At 47.2% G+C, this 10,017-nt stretch overlaps 1 protein-coding gene across 5 annotated transcripts in view; it reads right to left on the bottom strand.

The window, feature by feature from the left end:
* Mf (myofilin) overlaps nucleotides 1–8,863 on the bottom strand; it is a 21,390-nt gene extending 12,527 nt beyond the window's left edge. For 3 of the 5 annotated variants that reach the window (XR_850316.2, XM_011152653.2, XM_011152656.2), the window contains exons 1-4: nucleotides 8,678–8,863; nucleotides 1,493–1,639; nucleotides 1,086–1,242; nucleotides 577–665 (exon numbers count right to left, since the gene is read on the bottom strand). Coding sequence is in view for 4 of the 5 variants with exons in the window: in XM_011152653.2 (XP_011150955.1) it covers nucleotides 577–665; nucleotides 1,086–1,242; nucleotides 1,493–1,592 (346 nt within the window). In the remaining variant the exon portion in view is untranslated. Of the gene's footprint in view, nucleotides 1–576; nucleotides 666–1,085; nucleotides 1,243–1,492; nucleotides 1,640–8,422; nucleotides 8,575–8,677 lie in introns of those variants that run through there. The other 2 variants (XM_025304891.1, XM_011152655.2) reach the window with 2 other exon arrangements.
* Between the last annotated feature and the right edge of the window lie 1,154 nt (nucleotides 8,864–10,017).

Raw genomic sequence — 10,017 nt, 5'->3', positions numbered from 1 at the left:
TTTTCTCTTTCTCTCTGTTGTTTCTTTCTTTCTTTCTTTCCTTTCCTCTAAGAGGCCCCGGCTTACACACCGGGTCGAGAACTTAATCTAGGAAGGTCCGTGATGAGAGCAGATGTAGTTATTTGTTAGCGGTTTTGACGATGAGGCATGTTGGGAGTGGCAAGATTGGGGATTCGGTGACTTTTCCTACACCCGTTTTGTGTACTAATGCTCTTTGCTCTTGTTCTCGTTCTTCTCTCTTTACTCGTTTCGTTCTCATCTATTTCATTTTCTGCGGTCTCTTCCTCGCGCTCCTCCCCCACTTTTTTGTCCTTTTTCTTGTCATTTTTTCTTTCTTTCTTTCCTTCCTCCTTTTTCGCTCGATATATGTCGCTCTCCCGTCTTTTATTCTCATTCGATATCGAGATATTATAAAATGTCGTTTCGTTTCGCGCTTTCGATTCTTTCCAAGACGTCGTTTACGTTCACTCTCTCTCTCTCTCTCTCTCTCTCTCTCTCTTTCGCTCGCTCGCTCGCTCGCTCGCTTTCACATTCTTTCTCGCTCTTTTTCTCGGACTTTTGCTCATTAGTACGTACCGGGGACGAAGCGTTCTACGGGTTTGTACTGATGGGGATACAGCTGCCTCGGCGAGTAGCCGTAAATCTCACGGTGCACGGGTAGGTACCTGGGGAAGAGAGAAAAAGGAAAGGTTTAATACTCGTTGAAAGAAGCTGTTTCGGTCAAATCTCTATATTTTTGCCGCTCAAATAACATCGTGGATCAAAAAGCGTCAGTCGTCCACCACGCTCCACCGTCAACGAATCGAAATTATCCGTTTCGAGAGTATTGACATACAAAACGAAAATATAAAATATAAAACGACGTATAAAACGAAAATTGACATATAAAGCGAAAATAATGTCTAATACTCGATGTCAAGAAAATAATACGGCAGGGAGGTGAGGAGAGTAGATTCTCTTGTAATCTCTCAATGAGTCACACCGCGCGTCCGTTTTATTTAACGTTAGCTCGACTACTCCGTCGACTGCGTCGACGAAAGTGCACGATGAAAATGAAAACAAAAATAGCACGCGTACACACGTACCTGTATCCGGGAACGTTAATACGGTCAGCTGCGTGAATCGGGTTTTCGAAGATTGACTTTCCAAACGGCCACGAGGGGGAATGCAGCTCAGGAAAGTCCGAGCGGAAAATGCTGCGGGGCCTGTGAGTATGCTCGGGAGCTCTGATGTCGTCTGTGCCTGTGTTTTCGTTAAAATTTCGTTAAAAGAAAACATGTCGTTCGACGTGTCACACGTCACTCGAGAAGGCTGCGAGGAAAATGCTTGCGGTAAATGTCGGAAGTCAAATTTCCGAATTCCGAATTCCGAATTCCGAATTCCGGATCGGCACCGCCTCGCGAGCCGTTTCTCCCGACGACGAATTCAAGGCAAAATAATAAATATGAAAGGAAAGAGAGAGAGAGAAAAGACAAATGCAAATATCTCTCACCTTTCAGGGCCCGCACGTAACTCTGCCAAAATTTCGCCTTTCTTGTGATTGGCTCGTTGCGTCCGATCATGTCGAGGTTGCTTTTGAATCGCGCGTCCATTTTGCCACTGAAACGCTTTCTACTGAACTGCTAACCACGCTCGTTCGCTGTGTGACAGAGAAGAAAGGAAAAAGAAGAATAAATCCGTGTTAGATCGCGCGGATAGCGCGCGTTCGTTCGAATTTGCGAATTGAGAAGGAGACCGTGATTTGATTGTTTCGACGAGGACGACGAGCGTGTGCGTGTGACTTTGGTTCGCTTCCGTTTAATATCCCAGAGAATAATATCCCCTCTTCCTCCTTTGCGAAAGCGCAAAGGCAGCTAACGCTGTGTACACGTGGGAACACGTGGGACCGCTGAAACGGTCTACAAGACATTTGAAAGACGTTTGCTTTGATCATCGATCCTTTTGCCGTCGTGATTCGACGTCGATGACAAAATTTTACTTTACTCAACAAATTTCACGTTACTTTAATAAAATTACCGAGCGATATGTAACTTTTCACGATTCTTCTTGGCACGTTCATGTACGCGGCGCGCGCGTCCTGCGCGAGCTGGTAATTTGTGTGTTTAATCGCGAGAAAGAACAAGGGCTCGGTTACCGTCAGGAATATCAGCGAACAAGCAGGAATCACGCGGGAAGGAAGTCATCGGTCATTTCCCTCCGTCGAATACGATAAAATGTACCGACTCGCGGATTTTCCGCGAGTGCGCAAAGCGAAAGCCTCGAGACCGAGAGAGGAAGGAGCATCTTGTTGCTCGCGCGACGGGCGCTGTAAGAAATTCCCGTGGCCTGAGGTGATTGCACAAGCCGTCTTAAATTTAACGTAGGCTACGTAGGCGCGGCAGTGCTTTTTTAACCTTGCTTCGGTAAACCGTGCCTAACCATTTCCGCGATCCATTATCGCAAGGTGTCGTCATAAAACAATCCTGGCTCTGTAGATCACGTTCAGTTTAATCGATCCTAACCGCTTCCGCTTGTTTTAATACGTCAGCCGAGAGCTCGTTCTCGTTTACTCGTTTTCTCGGGGGACGGAGTCGTTTGTAGTATTAGCGTATCCGCAAAAGATACAACTGCTCTCTTCTCTGGTAATCAGTCAATCAAAAAAGCGCGGCAAAAACGAGCAACGAGCTCGCGAATTAAATTATTACGTGCAAAAAAAATTTTTAATTCGGCTACAAAATTGAAGTCGAAACTTTTACGATTCTGGTGACGCGTTATTTTCAAAACAAATCTGAATCTGCTTGGTGTGTACCGTGCTTGGATTTTCGATTCGAAAACGTTCGTCGTACAGCGGCGTCCTGTTTTCGATCGCGTGCGAAAGCAAAATTGGTCGTGGCATCCCTTGCGCCGGCCAATCGTAGCCTGTGACACGAACAGGCGAACGTCGTTTTTCTTTTTGTTGACGCAACGAACGCCGCTAATTTTAGCGTCACGCATACTTCATAGTCGCCCTGGATCGCTAGAACGTTTTCTCAGATATTCCCGTTTCATTCTCTGCGGGAGTGACTGATGAAGGTCGACTGATGAACGAGATGACTTACTTTGTGCTACTTGAAAGAAAAAAAACAAAAGAAAGAAAAGAAAAAAAAGGAAAAACCGCGAAAAAATTGAACTTGATTTGCATTAAGTGTAATCAAACAGAGCCCGATATTATCGTTCGGTTCAGCGATGAGAGCACATCGAGTCGTGAAATTGAAATGTTTCAAGTTACAGCTGTCGCTAAAATTAAAGTGATTTTTCTCTCTTTTTTTTTTTCTTTTTTTTTAACTTGACGTCGTTATTTCACGCCCGAATTTGAGTCGAACGAAATCGTCGGTCCAATCTCGCTGTCTCGTGTTGCAATTAATGCCGGATCAGTTGCACACAGACACAACAGAGATATATATATATATATATATAATATTTTCACTCCCGAAATACTAGCCGTAATACGTATTGCAAGGGAAGGAGACTCGGATCTCCGTGAACGAGACGAGAGTTCGAGACGCGTTCCTCGAACAGTGTCACAAATTTCTCGGCAGAGAGAAGGAGAGCCCGGCTGATCCTCGCGCAATTACGTTCTCCAGTTTGCATTCTCGGCCAGGCAAAAAGGAAGGCGTCGCGACGCCCACGCGACGCGACGCGAGAGCGCGACGCGTCGTGACGCAAGAGTCCCGGATTCGCGGTCGCTATATTTAGGCTGCCCGGGTCCCGGTCTGTTTTTAGTCACAGTAACAGGTGGACGTGGAAGCTGCGCGACATAGGCGACGACATAGTCCCGCTCGACACGAGTCTCTGTTTGACTTTGACCGATTTTCGCGAACCCCCATCGCGCGGACCCCCCATGGTAAAATGCCGCGACGCGATCGTGACCTCCGCGTATGCCCTCGTATGCACAGTCATGGCGACTTCAACGCCGGATTGACCCCCTTCCCCCCCCTCCCCCCCCCCGACTGACGATACAGCTTGAACTTGCGATCTCGGTCGCGGCTACGCTCTGTCAAGTGTCTAATTGTTGATCTCGATCCATTCGACTCGCGATGATTCAACGACGCGCGAGAATATGCGCCCGGGAAATTACTCAGATTCAGATTCAGTATTGCCGCATTTCTCTTCTTCTTCTTCTTTTTTCTTTGTAAATAAAATATTTAGGGGTTTTTTATGGCGATGAATCAAAGGGATTAGAAATATTTAGAAAAGAAAGGTCAAACAGAAGGTGGAAGATGCATAGATTATGCATGGAAAATCTCGAGACGATCTCGAGACACGAGAGATTGAAGTTTCAATCTTAGCACTTTGTTGAGAAAAATGTCTCGATTGTTGGATCGTTGTTTATCCGCCAGATTATCCGCGTATTTCAATCTCAATTCTACGTTTCTACGATTTCGCAGCCGCTTCTATCAGATCACGTTGCTTTCGCGGTATCGCGCAGTATGAGCAACATCTCGTCTGAGAATATCTTGACCTTAAAATCGTATTTGCGTGGAAATGGGTTAAGCGCTTGACACGCTGACCAATTTGCGCACATCTCCGTGAGACGTAACGTGACGTCAATTTGTGACGTCAATTTGTGAAAATCACGGGTGAATTTCACAAATTGACATTGATTTACAGCGAATTTGCACTAACTGTAATGCGAAATATAATACAAAACTTTGCGCTCCATTACACATTTTGTTCAACAATTGCAACAAAACATATTTTTTTCCTTTTAGAGTGTATAATAAAGACGTAATGACGACGTGGGAAGAATATCTAATATTTCTTGTGATTATCTTGCACTATTTTGAAACAAATTTGTCAAATGTCAAACCTAGCAGCATCTAAAATATCTCCATGGGAAATGGTGCCCGACGAAAGTCGTCCGAAAGTATCCGTCGCATTTTTGTCGCATGCGTAATCGCGAAAATCAGGTCGAAGCGAAAGTGCCGAAAAAAAAAAAGAAAAAAAAATGAAGGCGAGAGATGGCGGCGCGTTGGAGGCACGCAAAGTCAGAGGAGATAGAATACATCCCCATCCGAACGCGCGCGCGCGCGCGAGTAATCTAGATGGCTGCTAAAAATATATATGGCGCGGTCAAGCAAATTATCTGGGACGTAGGTCCAAAAACTGAAACACGACGCCTTCCTGTGTTGCCTGTGTGTAGAGTCGTCTGGTATATATCTCGCTATAACTCGAAAGTCCGCTCGAAATTATCGTTGAGGCATTTTAATTGAAGTCGTCTCTCGAGTTGTTATAGTCGCGCAAACGTGCAAATATTTTTTAAATAAGACGTGTACTAATGTTGCATCGTGTGGATACTAATTTATCAATCTTTAGAGAAAAATTTAAACATGTGCTATTTCAGGAATGAGATACCAATTTGTAGACTCGCTGATGCAAAATGCAAAATTAAAAACGCGACTACACGTGAATACACTTCTTCTTCTTGTTGTCACGTTTGTCACGGGGAGGGGGGCGATTTGCATGTATACATGCTACGAGGATACGGCATTGAGATAGAATAATCGGGAGGTTTTGGCACTCTCTCGCTAACACGTGCAGCAGCAGCAGCAGCAGCAGCAGCAGCAGCAGCAGGGTTTCGGGGAGCGGCACTCCCGATGCGTGGCAAACGGGATTACGGTTTACGACTGTTGCTGCGACTCTCTTCCCACTTGTCGCGCAACTAGCATTCTTGGCGGAAAATTGCGCGACTATTCGCACCACGCGACCTCGTGAGAGAGCCAACTTTCACATAACACAGCTGTGATTAAATAACGATACACGCTATATTCCGTCAGAGTGCTACTTCATTCGGAATCAGCTCGAGAGTGAAGCTCCCGGTCCTTGTCACTTTCGACGCAAAGTACCTTACGAGAACAAGAACAGGTCGAGAAGCGTTTAATGAGATAATAGGAAATACGAGGTGCATTGAGATGCAATCGTGTCGAAATCGTGAAGATAACTCGGAGAGGGAGAGGGGGAGAGAGAGGGTGGGAGAGAGAGAGAGAGAGAGAGAGAGAGAGAGAGAGAGAGAGAGAGAGAGAGAGAGAGAGAGAGAGAGAGAGAGAGAGAGAGAAATCAGCTGAAGACGAAAGCGAACATGTGAAAAAATGAGCTGATTCAGGCGACGCGTCGCGGAAAACGGTACGGTACGGAATGCGTCATAACGAACGAATTTCCGAGGCGAGAGTGCATCGCTTAACGCACCGGTGGCGTGTACAAACGCGGTAGTGTTAGAAATCCGGGCCGGGATGTTGAAGACTTGCCAGGCGGGCGAACAAATTTCCTAAGTGCAGCACGCTTCTTCGGATTCCGGCCTTGCGTGACTCGTTAAAAGCCCGTCCGCTCGCACGACATCCGCGTGACCGTCCCATCCCATGGGGTGGGGGGGCGGCGGCGGGGAGAACGCTTTCAAGAAAACTTTCACACATTGCGATATTAATGCCGAAACTTTATCGGCACGGGCCGAGGAGGCGCACTAGAGGCGGAAGGTTACGCGATGAAACGCGAGAAGCGCGCTCGTTTCCTCCTCGCCGGAGAGTAGTAATCAGCCGTTCGTGTCAGACGGCTCAAGTCTGACCGTTTAAGTAGATACAGACGCGTGCGGGCGCGGCGACAGCCCGCGCCCGCACTTTCTTACCTCGCCCCTGACGCTTTACGAAGCGACTCGTCCGCCGCTTCATCTTTGCGCGATTCGATCGATCTCTGCACGACAGTTTCTCCCGTACTATGTGTAATTCCGCTGTGTTTCAAAATTCCAACAGCTAGTAGTTGCCGGGCACAGGTCAGTCGGTTTTTTACCCTTCCGCAAGATAACACCTCGATCTCTCTAGCTGACTTTTGCCCGTCGAAACTTGGACAAGAATAATAACCAGAGATTTGAACGGTTGAATTTTTACATGTACAAAATTCGAGGTCGATCGTTACAAGCTGTGCGATCGTTTCAAGGCTAAAGTTCATCTACCGAGGAACAATCAAGGTCGTCAATGCGTCTCGTGGAGAGAAAGTCGCGGCGAAGAGAGGAAGGGAAATCCAACGCCGCGGCGTTTCTTCATCTTCGGTAGGCAAATTGTTTTGTGTTTTAACAGTAGAAAGAGAACGCGCGCGTAACTACAACAGACGCGTCGGTCTTGGCGTCGGCGAATAGCGCTAGGATCGGCTATTTTCGGCGGACGGTATAAATACGCGGATCGCACGCGCGCGCGCGCGCGCGCGTAACTTACGTAAGCTTTAAACAAATCCTTGCCAATTATTATAAACAATTTACGACTGGCGATCGGCATCGGGAATGCCGCCGACGATGCCGTCAGCGTAGCGTGCGAGCCTGAAATTGGTATCGCGATAAAAAGGAAACCGAGACGATGGCGTTGGCCATTGCCAAGTCGCTTCCACAAAATTAGAATTCGTCGGGGGCGGACACGAACTTACGCCGACGACGACGACGACGACGACGACGACGACGACGACGGTGGCGGCAGAAGAACGAAAACGATAAATTTCCGACGTTAACAAGGACACTCGTCTCGTCTACATTCTTCTTATGTACACCATGTACGTGAGAGAAAAAGAGAGAGAGAGAGAGAGAGAGAGTGACAGAGACCGAGAGATCTTAATCTTCCGAATCCGAGCAATTTCGTGACAAGAGCGTCTAAGAGCATTTTCGCAGATCCTCGCGGATTGTTTTCGATCGGCACTGTGCTTGCATCACGCAGTTTTCTTCGCGAAAAAAAGAAAAGAAAAAAAAAAACGGAAGAATCTCTATTTTCCTCTTGAAATTGAAATGGAATCATTCGGGTCGTAAGAAGTTTCCTTCAAAAAATGACGATATCGAAGCTGCGTTAGCATCAAGTACTTCGAGATACTCGGAGATATTTCAAACGCACTTTTTCGCACCGTCCTGACTCAGGCCTGTCAAGGACAGGGATGCAATCGCCGTGAAAATGAAAACAAAGCGTATTTCGCTATTACATACACATAAAACAAATTCAACAAATATTAAGACGAAGCTACGTATCGTTCGCCGTGAAATGTTGTACATTGCATTAGTGACATTGATTAGTCTGCAGACACGCACACAGACACCTGTGTGTGTGTATGTATGTGTGTGTGTGTGAGTAGCAAGCATGTGCAAGAAAAGGAGGTGAAGGGATAATGTGTGCGACGACGGGGTGAAAAGCGTAATCAACGGGCGGTGGGTTAGGTTAGTCGGTGGAAGAGCGAGTTCCTACTAAATACGTGTCTGGAGAGACGCAGCTCGGCGGAAGAACGGAAGAGGGCCACGTCCGATTAGGCGTTCCTTCTTTCACAGAGTGGACGATCGAGGACGAGGGCGCGCGTTCGGTCGTGCGACCCTGAAGTTATCGCTTCTCGCGCGCGATCAGGACTCGCGACCCTCGATCTTATCCATCTTATTCGGCGCACTCACGATGACGCTCGCGTCGTCCTTTCCGCCACCGTTTTCCAAACCGTTGTTCTCGTCTTCTCGTCGCAGCTAAAGCTCCTTTTCCTCGCGGCTTTTTATTTGTCCTCTCTCTCTTTTTTTTTTTTTTTCTTTCTCTATCTCCCTCTCTCTCTCTCTCTCTCTCTCTCTCTCTCTCTCTCGACAAGGAGAAAAAGAGAGATTTTTGTGCGCGAAAAGAAAGAGAGAAAAACAGACAGAGAGAATGATGCAGGCCTTTACCTAAGTATTTCGGGCGACCGTTCGGTTCGGAGTTTGGACCTTAGACTGGGCGACTGCCGCCAAAAGTGTGGACTAGTATACCGCGGCTTGGTACACGGTAGCGCCGATCTAGCGACGGTATCCGGCAATAAGCCGCGCGACATTTATGGCACAACCCCCGCCAGTGAGACGCGATTGGTGGAGATGCGTCGATCGTGGGTTGGAAGATGAGGAAAAGACGACGAGAGCGCGGAACGTGCGCGCGTTGTCGCAGCTTCCACCAGCCACCCTTCGCGGACGTGCTACTCTCTCTCTCTCTCTCTCTCTCTCTCCCTCTCTCCCTCTCCCTCTCCCCCTCCCTCTCTCCGCTTTCCGTTTTCACGTCTCGAGATTGTACGTTCGAGGTTTGTAAGCGGAATTTACGACGTCGATACGCATATACGACGTATCCTTCGACGACGTTGTCAGTCAACTTCTCATATACCCCGAGAATCGAGAGCGCGCGTCGCAATGGCGCGAACCCCGACGCGCAGTAACGCAGTGGCATTATGTAATGTTAATGTAATTCACTCACGGGCGCTTTGCGCGGACAAGTCGTGACCAATGAAATATTCAACACAAAAGCTTCGTTAATTTTTTTTTTCTCAGTCCTCTGTATTTCAATCTCGCGATTGCATTCGAGTCAAATAGGTTGCATGCGAGACATGCAGCATTATTTTTGTTCGGCCAAACGTTAAGTCCGCGGCTCGCGGTACCGTTAATTAAAGCGCAAACGTCTCGTTATCGTGAGGACAAGCTCGGCAAGTTTGTCGGCCGAGTTTGTACAAAAACGGAGCGTCGCTCAATTTCCGGAATAGCAGCCCGACAACGATTGTAAATCATTCCGCTGGCTCCCTAATAATGTCACGGTAAACTAACGGTTTATTTTTGCGTCGACAACGAGGTGTCGATATTCGCGCTTTTGCCAAAGTTTCTCACTTTTCCGGACGATTTACGAAAGCGAATTACGCGCATCGGCGGTCAATTTTCGCGCCATGCAGCAACAACATGCGTTGCACCGATTTGTGTGTGAGCGACTCATTCTAAATATATTCGATCCTGTGTATCCGTTTCTTTTTGTTGCTTTTGTTTATTCATTTTTTAATATATATATATATATATATACATGTCACCGCGTGATTTATGACGACACGCTCGAATACGATTCTAAAAACGAGTCGTCCGACTGCTCAATCGCTCTTGTGCGCGCCGCGATTTATATTTCCTTGTGAATGACCGCCCTTGGTATATTTTTGCTCCTTTGAGCCTTGAAGCACTCGAAGTGATTTGGTAACATTCTAAATTTTATTGACATAAAAGTT

Source organism: Harpegnathos saltator, unplaced genomic scaffold, assembly GCF_003227715.2.
Source record: "Harpegnathos saltator strain DR-91 unplaced genomic scaffold, Hsal_v8.6 scaffold12, whole genome shotgun sequence".
In the NCBI taxonomy this organism is placed as follows: domain Eukaryota; kingdom Metazoa; phylum Arthropoda; class Insecta; order Hymenoptera; family Formicidae; genus Harpegnathos; species Harpegnathos saltator.
The sequence above is the reverse complement of the archived record's forward strand: the minus strand, read 5'-3'. Positions and strand labels throughout refer to the sequence as shown.